Below are 19,214 nucleotides of genomic sequence, written 5' to 3' on the forward strand. Positions count from 1 at the left end.
CTACTAAGTGATTCCTTGCTTCTGGTGAGAAAGGTTAGCTAATGATTATCAAACACCTTGCGCACCGCCAAACAAACACCCTACCACGGCTGGCCCCAGATTGTGATCTTAATCACTTGGTGCAATCAGCATCACTTTCACCAAAAATTAGCAAACACATGCCCACCCCCATTAGGTCACACCAACAAGTGATTCACGTGCTTTTCTTTCGGTTCACCTTTCGCTACCGCGCTTCCCGCGCCGTATAATGAAAAAAAGCGTGCGAAAGAGTGCAAAAAAAAAAAGAAAACATCTTTGAAGGTAAACGATACCATCGGCTCTCTTGTTATCAAGAAGCAGCATAATTGCTCCTTTCCTTCTCTCCCATTTACATTGAGGTGTTGCGCGAGTATTGCGATCCAAAAATAAAGCCCGACAAAACGAAGCCCCCCGCAGAAATGGTTGCGCCTGTAATGTTATGCAAGTGGAGTAATTAAAAGTCTCCTCTTTCCTCCTATTTTGGATGTTTCGAAAATTGTTGCATACTTTTTAGGCGCATTTATGTTCTTGAATATAAGAAAGGATACACACAATGTGAGGTGCTTGTTTAAAAAAATAATAATTTTAACGATTCAATAGCAACAGTTTGGCCAAAAAACAGCGAATAACAGCAGCAAAAAACAATGCCCAAATACCGAAATAACACCCCGTGTTTCGATATTTGGGAATGATCAAATTATGGAAATCAACCCATTTTGTTTTTACGAAGAATGCAAAAGGAGTCGTTAAACGCATAAAAAGGGCAAAATTAAAAATCAAAAATTATCCACGGAATAAAAAAAAGCCGGTGGAAAAAGCGCAACCCTTTGGGAGGCGTTCGTGGTTGGTGATGGCCCGTGCCAGATGGAGCTGGGTGATACCGGTTGGGAAAAACTTTTCCCTGGTGCTCGTTTTCCGAGCCAAAAAAAAAGGAACCACTACACACAAAATCGCAACCCAGAAGGGAAAGTTTTGTTCTTCCTGGTTTTTCTTCTCTTCGTGCCGCGCTGTGGACACACGGGGAACTTCCCCCGTTTGTTTTGTGGGTAGGATCGATACACACACAGACGGCGGCTCGGGTAAAACTGTTTGGCAGCTAATATCGCGTTACGGGGAACACCCTGCTGGGAGAATACCATAACACACGCACACACGCACACACAAACACACATACACGCCATCGGTGATCGGTGATCGGCCCTAAAAACCCACAGGAAAAAACCATCAACACTGCTTCCGCCTGCCTGTGAGGGGTCGGAATGGTGGCGCCCACCCATCATCCAGTTTACCCTGCTCGGCCCAAGGACTTCTGCGTTTTACCCCGTTTGGTCGGGAAGACGTTCCCCGTCTCGCTTCCTTCCCTTCCCTGGGGTTCAAGGGCTCGAAGGTCAATGTCCTCTCGCAGTGTTGTTGGGTGGACGTATGGTGCAGTAGGGTAGAGAGGACTGCTCGAAGAAGATACTGCCCCTTGGTTGATGTTTGTTTGTGTATATCATGCCGCTTTGGCCGGGCTTTGTTTCATTAGTCAGTTCCGGGTTTTTGAACGCAGATTTTCCGATCTGACACATGCACACCCACTCACACACACACACGCACGTACACAAACGTACAGTCGCACCATTTGGCACATTGCAAGGGATGCATGGGAACGGTTTTTGGGGAAATTGTTGGACTTTCAGGCCACTAAAAGACTTTCGTTTTCCCGGTGGGTTTTTTTCTTCTTCTTTTAGGCTCTTTTTCTTCGCCTTTGTTGTCTCGGTATTATCCGTGGTAATGTTGTTAAATAATGCGCTTTGATACAGTTATGGCGTTAGTTGCCTATTAAACTTGAAAGGTAGCTCAGTTGTCATCAGATAAAATTGCATTTTTAAGGATTATTAAAAGAGTCTTTACGCACGATCGTTAGACTCGTTGCATCGCTAAAGCAGACGCAAATTTGAAGATATTTCAGTATATAATTGATTGACTGATCATTCAAATGTATTATCAAAAGGATTTTATTCTTGAAATTGAAATAATTATATTTTTATGCGGGAAAGTTCTCTTTGAGGTTCATTTCCTCGCGACAACATTAGATATAATATAGAATAAAATGTGGATCAGATATAATATTAGATCAGAATATAAAAAGTCTTTATGCTTTAAGCAACGGAAAGATAATTATTTGTTTTTTTTTATTAAAGCCCTGTAGTACTTTTAATGCTTTCTAGTGCCAATAATTGGAAATAATTAGAAACGTCTTGATATTTGTTGTGTTAAAATAGCTTTTGTTTACGTCCAACGTCAACGTAATTTCAGATTACACAAGCGAATGAGTTTTTTTTTGTTTTCAAAAGTTTCAGTTCTTCTTTTCGAGTGAACGTTTAAAGGATTACGACCGAACAGTTACGAAACATTTTATATGAAGCGTTTGTTTCAAAAACGGAGCATTGTATTCGCAATTTGAGCTGCTCAGCTTAGTACATTAAGACTGACCCAAACATAAGTAATATTGGAATAAACATAACTCAAGAACAAAAAAAATTAATCAAATATTGTATAAACAAATTAAACTTAATTGAAGATTACGGCCATACGGACGAGAACGATTTAAGCGACAATTTAAGACCGATGCTAAATAATAATCACCCAATATCTAATTATGTTTTTTTTTCTCCTTTTTCTGCTTTTGTGACCATTCACCATCAATGAGATTTAATAAATTGGTTGAATCACTTTTCGATTTAATTATTTTTATAATCTATTTCTCAATTAGCCCTCTTAAATTAACATCCACCCACAGGATCGAATCAAGCGAATTTATTACATATCGCTCTTCCGTCCCAACGGCCAATTCGGAACCGTTACCGAAATTGATGATATGCCCTGTCGTCGTTCAGTGATTACCAATGATGCCTTAACTGACCATAAATAGTCAGCAGATGCTGCTGCCGCTGAGACCGCTTCGCACGAGTGGCAACCGTACACAACCTCAACAGCCTCTATCTCTCTCTCGCTCTCCACTCGCTTTTACCGATGGGGCTTTACCAAATTGCCATCAATTCTTGCCACTTCGCGTTTGAAGAGGAGGGAAGAAAAAAAAAACAACAAACCTATCGCCAGGGTGCCCACCCATTAAGCGTGTTTGTGCGCGCTCCTCCCAAAACGCAGACGTGCGCCATGTGCAACACGCACGAAAAACACGTGGAGAAAGGGGAAGGGGGAGGGGTGCGGGAAAACACAGTCGAGTTGTTTGCTGCTCGAGTCTGTCACGTTCCGTCTGTCTGTCTGGTCTACCGACGCTCTCCCGATGCTGCTGCTGCTGATTTTGCCAGTGCGCCGATAGCGTACCAGTGACGATGAAAATAGAAGTGACTGCGTGCGTGTGCAACAAGGAGACGCATCATCCGAACGAACAGCAAGCAGAGGGGTGTGTGCTAGCACCGGTGGATCGTTTTAGCACTTGACTGATCTTATGCAGAAGCGTACTAATTTTAACCGAACGATGCCTTGCATGCCGCTTAAATGGTGAGGGGAAGAGTGCGATCATTGGAGAAGAAAATAGAACCGACTCCCGAAAGCGAATAGGCAGGCACACGGATTCGGAGGGATGGTATAGGTAGCGGCGGCAGTAGGATCACGAATTTGTCATCCAAGCGGCAACAGATGGCGCTAGAAGGGGCGTGTTATTCGAGCAAAAATATGTTCAATATCCAAAATGAACGGCGTCGAACGTGATCGTGTGGCAGAACGCATTTAGGTTTTTAATGTTTTATCGTGGAGAAACCAGACACGAAACGTTTGCAAAGATAATAGCGTATAGCGAACTTTACGCGCTTAAGCAACATGAACATATTGACCTTTGGACGATCAGATAAATGGGATTAGCACAGTTAAGTCCATGAACGAAAAGATGACATGTTGTGGGTTCAATCATAAGTGCAATCGAACCCACAGGAATGTTGTTTACTTATCAGTATCATGTATCATGCACTTGAATTGAGGAAGAAAAGATGTCCATGAAACGATTTAACTTTAATTAGTTATGTATAATTTTACCTCCCAATATTTTAAATTTCATTCCAAAGATAAAATTTCATTGTTAAACTATAAATTACATTAAATCATGTCAAAATAATTCGAAGGATTTGTTGGAGATGTCCGACGAAAGAGAGATTTCGAGCAGCTTCGAACGCAAACCGCATACAATAAGGGAGAAAGTTGCATTCAAGTGATACCAATTGGAATGATCGAATCGAACTGCTCGAATTCGGGACGATGTTTCACTTTCCTACAGGAATGTTTTGAAATTGGATTATTTGTTTTCAATAAAACGATCATAATTACCCCGTGGACAATTCGAGCAGTTTTTCTCCGGTTCCTCAACCCGCTCTGCCCCACTTCGCCCATGTATCTTGAATTGCTTGCAAGATTTCATATTGCCATCTCTTTTTAACATACGGATGAGTTTTTCTGCTTGGGTACCAACAACGATTTTCAATCCATATCATGAGTTATAAACACAGCTACCATGTATATACACAGTGGCTTACAAATGTATGCATGTATTGGTTGACATTGCAAGTGCGTCGGCGAAGGACAGACAAGTGTAAAGGAGCCGGTGTTTGAAAAACAAAGCAGAAGTGTATTAATCTATATTTTGTGCAGTTTTAGATCCAGATTATTTACGAGAGTACCATCAGCAATGGCTTCAAGATCATCCCAATATCGGAAGCGTCGTCGCTTTATGGAAGAAGTTGAGAGAGAAATAGACAATGAGATCAATAATATGGAGCCTTCCTCACCTGTCATGGTTCCGGCATCGACGAGCAGGATGTTCAGTAAGTAACTAATATTGTGTTTTTTAGAGAACTATTATACATAGAAAACGGAATTTTGTCGCAGTATATTGCCAATTGGTAATCAGCAGCTACGTTGATTCATATTCCGATCGCAATTTTAGGTTTTGCACCGCCATCGTTTCTGCATCGGTTCTGCACCGCCACCCACAATGGCAACATGACGTTTTTTATGTTTAACCTTACTTAGGAAATCACGTCGTCGTTTTCTGGTTGGCAGTGTGAATCCAAAAAGTTTATTTTTGCTTTTTAAATTGTTTTTAGTAAAAACAGACAGCCACTTGAATTAGCCAAACATCCATCGTGGGAGACATAATGATGTTTTGTTCTTTAACGATACATTAGTAGGACTTTCTTCCTTGCAGCAAAGCAACTTCCGAAGGCTACGTTGCTGTCTACTTCAAACTAGACCGCTGCGGGTACCTCGGCAGCGCTGAGACCAACATCCGTGGCCACTGCAGCTTGCTTCTCATCGTTTATTGGCGATTCCGTATCATCTCCCTGAACCCTGCCTGTTGCTGCTTAAGCGCGCCGTGACCAGCCGCAATCTGCAGTGACGCTGGTGGGGTTGGAGGAAGTCTGGCTCGAAGCTTCTCTCGTCAACGCATCGTTGCCTCTCGTCGGTTAGCGTTGCGTGGCTCGTTGCGGACGCGCCGAACAGTTTCAGGTTGCGTCTCTAAGATGGCCATCTCCTCTTCGTATTACTCAATGATCTGCGACGCCAGGGCAACTCGTTCATTGTCTCATGCTCCCTGTAGTTGAACCGTGATCCGCCTAGAAGCTTCGTAGATAAGGCTCCAGCTCTCGACCTCGCGACAGGTGAGGTTGGAGGGTGTCCGTCGAATCGAACCTGATCAACCATGGCCGACACGCTTCTGGATTTTGCAGCAAAGCGCGGGCACTCCAACAACACGTGTTCCTCGTCCTCCGAAACGCCGATGAACTACTGACAGTCCGGGGACGGTCGTGAATCCTTTGCTAATAAGCATTCTCGTAAAAAAAAATCTGTCCTGACCTGTTTAAGCCTGTGCCTGGGCCAGATGGAAGGTCGTGTCTCCGTGTTAATGCCAGTCGCTGTCGGAAGGTGCTAATTTCATTTCATTGTTAACTGACTTTTTGTGCCATATATACGTGTTTAATTTAACTAATGCTATGTTTTTCTCTTTTGTTTCTTTACAGACGAATTGCATAGTACTGATAGCAACTTAGGTGCGAATGTAGAGTGTAGCTTTAGCATAGATGTAGATACTAACAATACTAACAATGACAGCGCTGCAACTGTTGACGAAAATAATTTGGATGATATAGAAGATGAACAGGAAGAATGTGCTGAAGATTTTTATGATGCTTATAACTATTTGAATGATTTTCAAAGTTTAAAAGAAGCTTTGAGATATTTGGCAATAATGGGTCATCTTTCTCGCAACTTTCTCAACTTGCTTCTAGCAATTTTAAGAAAATTTGGTCATCCTGAACTTCCTAAAGATGGTCGTACTTTACTAAAAATTCCTAAAGTTAGCCAAGAGATTCAGCATATAGCAGGTGGACAAATGTGGTACTCAGGGATAGAAGTTGGCCTTCGAAATTATTTTAGGAATCATGTTCCAGAGGAAAATAAGTTTTCGTTACATATTTTTATCGATGGGCTTCCTCTTTTCAAAAGTAGTGCTACACAATTTTGGCCAATTCTTTTTAAAGTAAAAGAAATTCCCGATTGCCCGGTAATGATCGCAGGTGTATTTTGTGGTCAGAAAAAACCTACCGACTTAGAGCCTTATTTGCGACAGCTCGTAGATGAATTAAACAATTTGCAAGTAATAGGCATGCTGTTTGGAGAGAAAGTTGTAAAAATTTTTGCCAAGGCTTTTGTCACCGATACCCCTGCGCGGGCCTTTATAAAATCGGTAATGTACTTTCCGGCAAAACATGGGTGCACAAAGTGTACTCTCGTTGGAGAGTTTGTAAAACCGGAGCGCAAAGTAATATTTTGTTCACCACAACCTGCTCCATCACGTACAGATGAAAGTTTTCGACAAAGACACGATACAGAGCATCATAAACAAATTCGATCTCCTTTAGAAGAGATTGGTGGATTAGATATGATCAAAAGTTTTCCCACTTCTGATCGACTTCATCTTATCGATATTGGCAACACTCGTAAAATTTTGTACGGCCTTTTTCATCATAAATTTATAAGTTTTGTAATATGGTCTAGTGAACACAAGAAAAATGCCTCTCACTTTTTGATGAAAACGAAACTGCCTTCTGAAATACATCGACCATTTCGATCTCTTGACACTCTTCAGTATTGGAAAGCAACTGAATTTAGGTCTTTTCTACACTATATTAGCCCTGTTATATATAAAGATTTTATGCACAGTGACGGCTTTAACCATTATTTGCTCTACTTTTGTGGCATAACTATTTTCTCATCGTCAGTATATAAAAATTTAAACCCGCTTGCAAAAAGAATGCTTCAACAATTTGTTGTTGATTTCCCACTGTACTATGGTCGCACCCATATGAGCAGCAATGTGCACAATCTTCTCCACGTATTTGATGACGTTGAAGAACTTGGTCCATTGGACGATTGGTCTTCTTATGATTATGAAAACTTTTTACAGTTTATTAAACGAGATGTTAAGACAGGTTCAAAATGTGTGGAACAAGTAGCGGGCAGATGCAAGTTATATGCCTCAATTAATGTACATCATGGTCCCAAAGAAAAGAAATATCCCTGTTTGACTATAGATGGCTGTGGACTACATGTAACTGAAAGCTTTGTTTTAAAACCAAAATTTCGGGATCAATGGTTTTTAACAAAATCAAATGGTATAGTGAAATTTTTGAGAGCAGAAATCTCTCCGCAGAATTCGTTGGTTATCGTTGGAATCAAGTATGATAATAAGGAAAATTATTTTACGGCTACATTTAAAGATAATGTATCTTTTGTAGCGATACAGTCTAGTGAACTGAACATTCATAAACTAAATTCTTATTCACCATCTACTATGGTGACACTTGACCTTAAGTCTATTAAATGTAAGTTAGTTGCCGTTAATTTACCCCCTCGTCCTCTTGTGTACTTTGATGTTGATGAATTTCAAGATTCTATGCCTCCATCTGTATTATTTATTCCATTATTACACACTTTTCTTCCGAACTAACCATATTTTTTATCTTAAAATCATGATTGTGACTTGTTTTGTCTTAGTGTAAATTATAATGTTATTGATTTTTTCAAAGGTTTACGGGTTTATTTCAAAACTTTTGGTGGAGGGTATATCATAGTATGTATAATATATCATATAATGTATTATGTAGAGGGTTTAGGTTGACGATGTATTACATCACATTTTGAAAGAGGGTACATCATAATAAAAGTATAAACTAGTTTTCATTACAGAGTTAGCAGGGAAAGAAATTTGTTTAATCTACAGGAAACTTCATTGTAGTTTTTTTTATTGAACAGATCAGCACGAATTGTCGCATGTACATGCATTTAATAATAATTGTAAAAGTTAGTGAAAAAAACCAACAGATTCATTTCATGTTTGTTTATACTTTTTTATGTAAACACAATTATTTTTGATAATATGGACTTATTACTACGTTTAACAACAATGCCAATCTTTAAAACAAATTATCCAATCAACCTGTGATCCATAAGTAGTGTAACATCCACGACAGTTATAACTAAAATATTAGAACAGTTGATTGATCGTATGGTATCTTTTTGATCATTCCGTACAAACACTAATCTCCAACATCTATTTTTTTTCTAATACTGCTCAACGTGTTTCGCATCCCATACGAGGATACATCGAGGAAAAGCTATCCCCTTACGTGACACGACACGACGTGACTGCGCTTAATATGGCATTTCTTCCAGTCTCAACAGTAGAGTTCCGCTGGTTTTTTTGATAAGAAGTAAGTTAACATTTATTGTTTCATTTCTACAATTTATTTCAATTACTATATATTCAGTAATAATGCAATCTTATCACTTTTTTTACAGCTCTTTGGAACATTGCTCATAGCAAGGATTTATTTCGTAATTCTATATAATGCATTTACACAACTCTAATAAGTGAGTATTATTTCATTTGAATTCTTTTGTGATAATCCAATTCTAATTAAATAGTTCATCTAGATTATAACAGAGCTTCCACTAATTTTAAGAACTATAATCTACTTATCTTCTACTATTTACACACTACTTGATCTCGGCTTATGGCAACTAGACTTATTTATGTATTTGTTTCGTTTTAAATTATCACTATGATTTAATTTAAGCTGCATCCAATCTTTTAATATCTTATCCGAACAATTTCCTCCTAATTCTTGTATAACTAGTACTATATTTTTATATTTACACAAAGGTATTTTATCTCCTACTTTTGCTCTTCCTGTCCACGAACATTGCAGTAAAATGTTAGGCCCTAAGATTAAATGAAGAGCGTCACAAGCACGTTGTTTAAAATCGCCCTCTGCAATATTTAGTTTCACCCATTGCACAAATTCATCTCGGTACTCTTTTTTTTTCAGCTTCTCCTCCACAGCATTCATCTCCTCAATGGTCTCTACAGTGCAAAAGGTTGGCGAAGGGGATTTATCCGTGGGGCTCAAGCAGGTGTTTTGATTCGCCAACAGTTGTTGCATCATCCCGGTCAGAACATCGAGCTTGTTGTTCATCACATCGTTCTGGACCTTTAGCTGAGCTACCATTCGACGTAAAATCATACATTCTTTTGCCAAATCAGTTGATACCGGCACGTTGTTGTTTTTGTCCTCCATCTAGAAAAGTTCCTTTTATATAGTTTCATAGAGTATTTAAACGTTGCCTGTGAGTTTTGTTTTACCTTGTGTATGCAAATCTATATCGACCAGTTAAGCTTTTTTTGTCAAACAATGAGAAGCTCTACACGAAGTGAAACTAGTGAACAATACAATCTCTTAAATTCTTTGAATTCAAACGTGACATTTCATTTGGCGCCGAAAGAAAATTGATATCACAACTACATACATAAATACCCTCCTACCTCACCAATACATGTATATCAAGGTCGGCGCGCGTACACTCACACACTCGCAAAAGCCTGTTCTCATATCCCCTAATTTTACCCTCAGTCCGAACAAAAACGTCCTCCTTTTTTCATACCCAGGGTTCGGTGACACAAAATTAGGGAGTTGTATGCAATTTCGAGCACTTGTTTGTCGAGTGGGTAACCCATAGCGATTGACGTGTTTCATCGCTGGCCTAGTCTAGCAGCGCTTTAGTTTCTGCTCGATGATGCTGCGATTTTAATGAAATTAAATTTCAGCATTTTAGAGGCGCTGTTAATAACTGTTAAGTATTGTCCCATAATTCATCGATCGTAGTGTAAGTCTTATAGAACCGACATTTTATTTTAAAATCAGCTAATTGTATACCAACTAAATAAACACTTTGCAGACACGATGCACATACATTTTAACATACGGAACTACTTGAATGCAAAGGGTTCAGATTGAGCACATTAAAAACATGAAATCTTCGCAAAACTAAAATTATCATATTAAGCCGCTTTTTATAAGTTATTAATACGATATAATCTCCACTTTATGGTCTCATGCAAAATAATCATTTCAACCATAAATAGCTCCATTAATTACACTAATTGCATTGGTCTTGCGTTACCTCGTTGAATAAATAAATTAAACCGTTTTACATGTTTTCCACCGGCGATTACGTATCGTTGCCTGAGAACCGCTCCATTACCCCACTTCCTCTAGAGTGATGATTTGGCCGATGTGATGAAACGCCAACAAAAACCTCCCACGAAACACAATCACCTTACCTTGTTCATGCCAGATCCAGTCGGGACCGCGGGCGACTCGAATGCCCGGTGCTAGCATGGCTGGTGACGCCGTATTATCAGACCGGGGCGGCAGGACACCACTCCAGCGTACGACCCCAGAACCCTGGCGTCACCCTGTCACTAGCAGAGGACGCGTAGAGCAGTCTACAACTACGCACTCTCCTCCTTGGTTGTTGGGGCGTTCTTCAGCTACGAATTAAACCACGAATTTGGAGTGGAACCACACACACACTCTCCGTTTGCTGCACTACGCCGGATACATCTGTCCGCTAAAGGAAAGGATGTTTGCTGCACGGGTTAAAACCCCACCAGAGCGAGCGCTAACACTAAAATTGGAAGAGAGAAAAAGAGAGAAAGAGAGAGAGAGACCGTTAAAACTCATCGTAGCGGAAAATGAAGTGTAATTGAAAAATTATGAGTAATTAAAGTCGGGGTAAATTCGGCACATCTTCCCTGCCCATCTATTCACACGAGTCAGTAGTAGTGGTAGTAGTGGTAGTAGTAGTAGTAGTGCTGGCATTGCTGGCATTACACCCCACACTCGGCGATCGAAAACAACGAGCTGTCCGAGCGAATCAAATTAACTCGCATTTAATGGGTCAACAAGATGTCGAAGCCGGCGACCAGGCGACCACCAATGTGCGCACTGCTGGGCCCCCGGCTGGCCGGTATCTGCCCACTCCCCAGACCCTCCCATTCAACATGGCGAGAGTGTCTCCTTTCGAACCGAAACTACCCGCCCGCAGGAAGAAGACACGTTCATGTTCACTGCATTTTGGGGTTTGGGGCGCTGTTGTGTAGTACGTGAGGAGTTCCCAGCATCGTAGCTAGAGCAGAGAGCTCGAGCGGTCGTTGGGTAGTGTCCGAGAGCTAACATAAAACTTTATTCGCATTCTTTTTCTTTTTTCTTCCCCTGTATCAATGCCGTTCATGTCCCGGTTGGCCAGCGCCATCCGAGAGAGAGAGGACAGAGAGATTGGGGGGAGGGTTATGGGCGGCTATGTGCAAATATTCAGCCATCGGTCCGTCGCCTCTAAATCCAGGGCGATAGGATTCCGCATCGACTGGCTGACGGGTGCCTTGCATACAAGCAAGCGAACACGAACGGAATGCGCTCCCGGTCGCTGCAACAGGGTGATTCGGAAGGATACGATCGGAGTAGTGACTATATGTAGGATAACAAATTCAACTAATAAATAATTAAGATAGTATTAGCCTTTGGTGTGCAGGTGCATTCAGTGAAATATTGAATGATGTAATTGAGCAGTACTTTCAACAATGAATCAAAGCGCTGTGATTATTCTCCATTTTTACTCTTTATTATGAACTCGTTGCGACTTAAACTGCTTTTTTTAAACTTCATCAATCAATTATCTAACGCTAAACTTGCATTTTTTCGACCCTCTCCTTCTCTAACGTAACATAATTTAAATTGCAAGAACACCCCTTCCCCCATCCAAAATTAAGTAACAAATCGTAACGTTTGATGACCTCCCTCCCTTTATCAGGGTTACGTAATTGATGGATGAAGCCTTATGAATATAACAAGAGATTGTCGCTGAGAAGCGCTTTTAATTCTGACCAAAAAGAAACGTATCTCGTATTTCTGTGTAAGTACCTGTACACGTTTTTTGCAGAACTATAAATTTCTAAATTTGTTAAAAATAAATTTCCTTAAAAATTGAATAGTATAACATAAAAAAACAATGAATTATGCTTAATGTTTATTTTATTTAACAAACTAATTGTCAAAATAATTCAAGCTAATTTTGCAAAACGCTCTATAGCCCCTCTTACTCTACAATTCTCTTTCCTCTACACTCTACAATTCAGTCGAACATTAATGTATTGGTGTCCGATTGACCGGAGGAGGGATAAGGTAGAGTTTTAATTCTTCTCGTGGCCCCAACCGTGTAGAAAACATGTACAACTCGCATAGTCGGTTGTTTTTTAATACATACTTAAATACAACGTATAGAGTTGAAAATAAATATTTGTGCTTGATTTGAAAGTTCTAGGAACAGATAATAGTATTTTTGGTCGTGTCTGCTTTACCGCGCGACACCGAAATGCTGATGACGGCATTCAAGCGATGGGTTGCGATCGCCATCACTATGATGACGCCAGACTACAAAGACGCTTTTATTATATTAAAAACTGAACAACAACGTCTGCGATACCAATGACATCGAACAATATAGAATATTCCTTCTAATTCCGTAACGCAACTTCCCTTGATTTAACCAAACCCTTAAAACACAACTCAACCACCCTGTGACGACGGGAGGCTTATGATTCTTCATACTCTCATTGACATATTTAACAGTATGTAGATGAATTCTTGTACCGTCGCCAACAGACGAAGACTCCTGGTTTTGCCGGTCGTCTACTACAAATCCTTTCCCTTTCCCCTTCCTTACATAGTGAAGCATAAGGTACCACAGCTACCATCACTACCACGCAAAAACATAACACACTCCCGCGGCTGTAGTACTGCTGCTGCAACATGCCGTTTTGTTCTCGACCGCTGTGCGCTGCCGATGACTAATGTGTGTGCTATTTTTCGATGACAGCAGCTGGTTCATCATAGGTCGATTCTGGAAATGGGGTTAGCAATTGGGGTTTTCCTTCATTTCGTTCATCCGTTCGGTGTCAATATAGGGGAGACAATTTTACCAAGAATTTCGTTAATCCTCAATAAGTTTTAGGAGTTCAAATTCATCATCCTACGTACAGTTTGACGCGTTGGAGGGGAACGGTACACGCCTTTGGCGTTAGTCTGACCGTAGCAATAGACGATGCGCAATCTCAGATTGCGCATATATTTATCTGTCAAACGGGTCGGTTTGATATATTTATCTGTCAAAAAAACTTTATATATCTCGGACATATAATCTTGAAAATTTATGCGCAATCTTGGCGCAATCTGAAAATGTATGGAAATGACGTTTATAGCTCAGGGTTGGCTACGCGAAATGACTTATGTTTTGATAAAACGAATATATGCGCAATCTGAGATTGCGCATCGTGTATTAATACGGTGAGTGTCGCATACCGGCGGCAACAATCGAGAAGTGGTAATGCGGAGATAACGAAATGCGTAAACGTGACACATTGGTTTATGGGGACGACGACAATTCACGAGTTTGAGTTGACTGCCGGCTGCTCTCAGACTCTCTCGTGTTATTTGTTCCGTCAAACCCAATGCGCCAAAATATGTGCCCCCAGTCGACGGCGACGACGACGACAACGCACATTTGACGCATCAAAACGAAACCATTATCAAGGACATTGGTTTTTAAGTGAATCAAGTGGGTTAATGTTGTGAAACAATCGTGTGGAATTGTTTTTTTTTTTCAAATGAAATTGTTGTCTTTCATTATGCTATCGAATGACCATTTTTATCGATATTAGTCAATTTGTTGCGATCAGTTAAAAAAAAACCAGGCGTATTTTATTTACAAAATACAATAAACAACACCGCCCCATTTCCGCCTTTTATGGTGCGAGGCGATCGGGTGAACTCTTTACGACACATTCGAGAGCATAACACACAAGACCCTAATAACAGACCACGACCACCCCCTTGTTGTTTGGGGCTGTGACCGCAAGCGTACCCCTACTAACTATCGTCCGGAACGAAGCGGGGGACAAGCAAAAGACGGGCCGTGTCGTGTTTTAATAATCACACCAAGTGTACTGCTCGCGCGTTACAGTACGAATAATCGTCGTGTTTAATGGACGTACATTCTTCACCCTCCCCGGCATTCTCTCCCATCCAAACTGTGCTGGGAACTCGGGGCAGGTCGGGGGTTGCCTGTAGGACGATCGAGAGTCCATAAGTTCCCATGTGGAAAACCATAAACCACCCTCCTCCCCCTAGCGAGACAGTCTGTTCTCCCCCAGAGACCGCATCCGGTGTTTCATTTAAACACTCGGGGGAAACCCATGAAGGGCATAAACGGGGTAGGGGGTGGTGTTGTAATGAAAAAAAGACGCACAAGAATGACACAAAACCCTAATGACCACCCTTAAGAGACACTGGAGGGGTTGTTGAAGGAGGGAAAAAGACAGTACGATGACAAACCCCTGAACCGTTTCCGCAAGCCGGCATTTCCGCCTCTTCTATGGGCGTCTCATGCCATTTCGTTGACCTCCGCCGGTCGTTCGATTATCGGGGATCACATCATCGACCGTTGGCGGCGGTGGCGATGGTAGCCGTGGCGCCATTTTGTTTACTTGTTCCCATTTAATGTAACTGATTAAGGTCGGTAACGCTCACTACGGGGTGGCAGTTGTTTGTTGTGACACTGGGCTGGTTTGTGGCTAGATAAGTGGCTAATAATTTTGGTGATCAACTAGCAAAGAGGGGACCTCTGTCCATGACATAAGCTTTCACCATGCATCCATCCATCAAACCATGCGCTAAAAGAGCAGCTGAATTTTTAAACATGACGCATCATAATCGCACACAGCGCGCGGTTCTTATTTCCGCTGCATAAGGCACTGAGACATTACTGAAACCTATGCTCGGCTGTGCTTTGCGTTCCGGTTATGGTCACTGCGTTACTGACAACGGTACATTCTGCGCTTCCTTCCACACCAGCACCACCCACTCACACGTACACACACACGCGATTGCGTTTAATCGCGTTGCGCATTTCCGGCACGGCACACACCGGTGGAGGCGTGCATCTTAATTTACTGTTCGACCGGTGCGTGACAATAGTGTGAGCCGGTGGTGGTGATGGTGGTGGTGTGTTTGTGGGCAGCTGGCAGAAACAGTGAATTAAAAGCGACAGCCAACTGCAACCACAACACACAGAGAGGACGGCCGTAGAAAGCTTTATTAAATTGATTTGGTCTGATTCTTGGTTAAATTATACGCGATGGCAAGTTCATTTGGATAACAGCATATTAAATAACATCAAAATTAAAAACGCAACAAATGAAACTGTTCTTAACAATCCACAAGTGGTCTAGAAGCCCACAAGTGGCTGACGGTTTGGGCAGTCCTTGGCCGACAACGGTTACTGTGCCATATTAGACGAACGATTAAGGTTATGAATTGAATTTAAACTCAATACCGATTTCATTTTACAGTTCAATTCGACGAAGTCGATTGTATTTTATGGAAAAACTGTCCAATTTTTAGATCCGTATAACACTTAATTTTTTTTTTTAAATTTACAAAAGGATCGAATAAAGCGTTAAAAGTTGTGTAAATATAAACTATAATTAGGAAACCTTACTAACACATCAAAAAGACAAATGTTTTGAATAACTAAATTTTCTAAATAAAATGCTATAAAAAATTAATAGTCATTATGACTTATGATACAAAATATCAATAATTTGAAAATAGACTTCATGGTCGTCTAAGAAGCGATAGCAATAAAGTAAATTGGGAATATTTAAACATGTTACCCTATTTCCCTTTGAATCATTTTCTTGTGTGATTTAGTGACATTTTAGAAATTATCATTATTATTATTATTATTATTATTATTATTATTATTATTATTATTATTTTTATTATTATTATTATTATTATTATTATTATTATTATTATTATTATTATTATTATTATTATTATTACTATTATTATCATTATTATTATTATTATTATTATTATTATTATTATTATTATTATTATTATTATTATTATTATTATTATTATTATTATTATTATTATTATTATTATTATTATTATTATTATTATTATTATTACTATTATTATTATTATAATTATTATTATTATTATTATTATTACTACTATTATTATTATTATTATTATTATTATTATTATTATTATTATTATTATTATTATTATTATTATTTTTGTTAGCATTAGTATTGTAGTTTATTCGATTATCGAATAATTTGTGCCTGCATTACACACTACAACACCATTCTTAGAAACAAAAAGACCTGAACCTCACCAAAGCTCAAAAAGACAACATTGAATTGAACGTTAGAAGCAAAAAAATGAAAGAAATAGAAAAATAAATAGCCACATCAAACATGACATCTTGGTCAAAAAAGCTGTCTTAAACAATTCCTTAATCGTCATATGAAAATCAATTTAGCAATATAGAATGGACTCTGGCCGTAAAAGATGCATTTCTCTTAAAGTTCTGCCTCATAATTCATAATTTTTGGTCTTATTCGATCGTTTCGTCTTTAAAGTCAATCATAATACAATTATTTATTGCGCCACATTGGGAAAATCGTTCCTTGTGGCTTAAGCCATTTGGTAACTTTTTCTGATCGTTTTAGGCCGTTAGTAGCACGAGATCTCGAGCAGCGCTGTCCCAAGGCCCGACCCTGTGCAAAGATTTAATCTGCATATTTCACAAGGATGCGCAAGAACAGTAGCTCTGCCGCATGCTAATCGAGCTCATTCTAATTCAGCTCCGCCCTATCTTCCTTCCTCCCAAGAATCGAGTCATCCGATTGATTAAAGATGTACACCACACACTTTACCATACGATTGCCATTCGCAAAACAATAAAACCATTTACTTCAGTGATTGAATCGGTGATGCTTGTTGTCCCCTGTGGCCCACCGAGAAGCTTCTGAATCACAATCACAATGACGTGGCCGCTCCAGCGGAGAATGAAGTTGCATGAATGAAGAAGGAGCGCGCTGCATTTTTTTACAAATCGTTCAAAACATGAATGTAAATATTTTGCACACTTGAGGGATTTGTTTATGTATGTCTTTTTTTTTTTACTTCCTCCACACTAAACCAAACTCAGTCCAAAGTGTGTTCTGTCGTTGAAATTTCACGGGTGCGACAACAATACGCCCGTCGCGGAACGGTCTCGCACCAGTGCCGTGACAGACAAACGGCAACGCGGTGCAAACACAGGCGGACACTACTGCAGTGTCATTGCGGCTATTTGATCGCACTTGTGAGAAAGATACTCGAACCGGCCGGAGGAGAGTACAAACGAACGCAAACAACAACAACAAAAAAAACCCATCGACCGTACAGCAACGTGACGAAACCGCTCCAAACCGGCCTTGGAAACGTACCCGGCTGGCGGGTGCAAAATAGAAAGAAAACGGACGCAAACACACACCCAACCGAACCCAACACGCGATCTACCCGCGGTCGTTCTGCGTCCCTGGAAGCCTTTCCACTTGGCACTCTGTAACGCGAACCCCGTCAACCGTTCACACCTGGGCTGCGACACAAACGTGCTATATCCCGCCATCTTCCCTCCCTGCCGACGACCCTTTTATGCCCTCCCTGGCAAAAGGTTAGCCTTCTCGCAGTGTGCAACACGTTGCACTCTTCTCCAGTCCTCGCGTGTGCTGTGTAGACACAACACTCAGCAGTGTCTGTCGCTACTCTCTTCCTTAATCCTTTCATTCCCTTAACCCTTCATGTCGCAGGAATGGGATAGAATGGGGCAAAAAGAACACACACACACACAGCAGGGATTTTGTTGAAGCGCTACTATTTCGTCCGGAATCTCATTTCTCTAATCCGATCCGAGCGAAAAAAAGCGGATTGAATTCACTGCAAACACGTGCGCACTGATAAAATACGGTCGAGCGATGTAAAGGTGCGACGGTGTAGTGTTTATTCGATTTGTTGCATACATTGAACTTACGGGAGGAAGGTAATGGAACTCTTTCGTGAAGGGTTGCATTGAAATTGGCATGCATAGCGCTGCGGTACGGTTGAGCATTAATAGCAAGGCATTACAGACAAGTGTTGATAACATAATTTAGGAGCAGTGAACTCCGCCCAAAATGTTTAAATTTTGGAAGCTTTGCAGTCCACTATCAAAATGGAAATGAAATGCAATTGGCATTAATTTGCAAAGCTTTTAATTTTGAATGGTTAATAAGGGATCATCCATAAATGGCGTAACGTTCACAAGAGGAAGAAGAGTGAAGGTAGGGAATGTAGGAGTAGGTTTTTCAGCAATAAAATAATTTGAAAAGGCATTTCTGAGTTATATGATATATGCTTTCCAACAGAAAAAAGTATTGTACGTTATTCAAAATTCAAGAATTATTGCAATATTGATGTTGAATAACCAATCCTTTACATGACTAATTAAAGGAGATTGTATCAAGCGATACGTTTAATACACTACAAGAAGAAGGATATTAACATTTTTAGCGTTACGTAATTAATGAATGATCCCTTGATAGCACCCCAATGTATATGATTACATTTGTTCTGACGGGGATATATTGAGAGATTTAGAACCCTTATTATTTCAATGAGATCATCAATCATCAATTTCATTTATTTCACATGTGGTATTCTCCAAGTACAAGACCAAGTTAGTCACCAAAAAAGCCTGATCATTACATTTGAATGATCTTAATACAGAGATTTTCAGGGGTATAGAACCTTTTGGGACACTTTCTTACATCTTTTTATATTTGTTTATTTGTTTATTTGTAAATGTTAAGTGATTGGCCATCATTGGCCTTATCACTGATCTTATAAACTAAACTTATAATAACA

At 40.1% G+C, this 19,214-nt stretch overlaps 2 protein-coding genes across 7 annotated transcripts in view; one reads left to right on the forward strand and one right to left on the reverse strand.

Moving 5' to 3' along the window:
* The window catches only part of LOC1279818 (E3 ubiquitin-protein ligase MIB2), a 66,047-nt gene that overhangs the window by 20,769 nt on the left and 26,064 nt on the right, over positions 1-19,214 (reverse strand). For both annotated transcript variants that reach the window (XM_061661214.1, XM_061661213.1), the window contains exon 3: positions 10,697-11,043. In XM_061661214.1, coding sequence (XP_061517198.1) covers positions 10,697-10,754 — 58 coding nt within the window. In that variant the 5' untranslated portion in view covers positions 10,755-11,043. The remainder of the gene's footprint in view (positions 1-10,696; positions 11,044-19,214) is intronic.
* LOC133393300 (uncharacterized) lies at positions 4,350-8,263 on the forward strand. Of its 5 annotated transcripts, XR_009766083.1 has the most exons (4): positions 4,350-4,838; positions 4,961-5,675; positions 5,745-5,940; positions 6,036-6,176. XR_009766083.1 is itself a non-coding variant. In XM_061657673.1 (3 exons), the coding sequence occupies exons 1-3, from the start codon at positions 4,557-4,559 to the stop codon at positions 8,021-8,023; spliced, it is 2,211 nt and encodes a 736-aa protein (XP_061513657.1). In that variant the 5' UTR covers positions 4,524-4,556; the 3' UTR covers positions 8,024-8,263. The 5 variants fall into 5 exon arrangements, 2 of the variants coding, with proteins under 2 accessions (XP_061513657.1, XP_061513658.1); XR_009766081.1 differs by having other exon boundaries at positions 4,961-5,940; XR_009766082.1 differs by having other exon boundaries at positions 5,222-5,940.

This window comes from Anopheles gambiae, chromosome 3, assembly GCF_943734735.2.
Source record: "Anopheles gambiae chromosome 3, idAnoGambNW_F1_1, whole genome shotgun sequence".
Classification (NCBI taxonomy): Eukaryota; Metazoa; Arthropoda; class Insecta; order Diptera; family Culicidae; genus Anopheles; species Anopheles gambiae.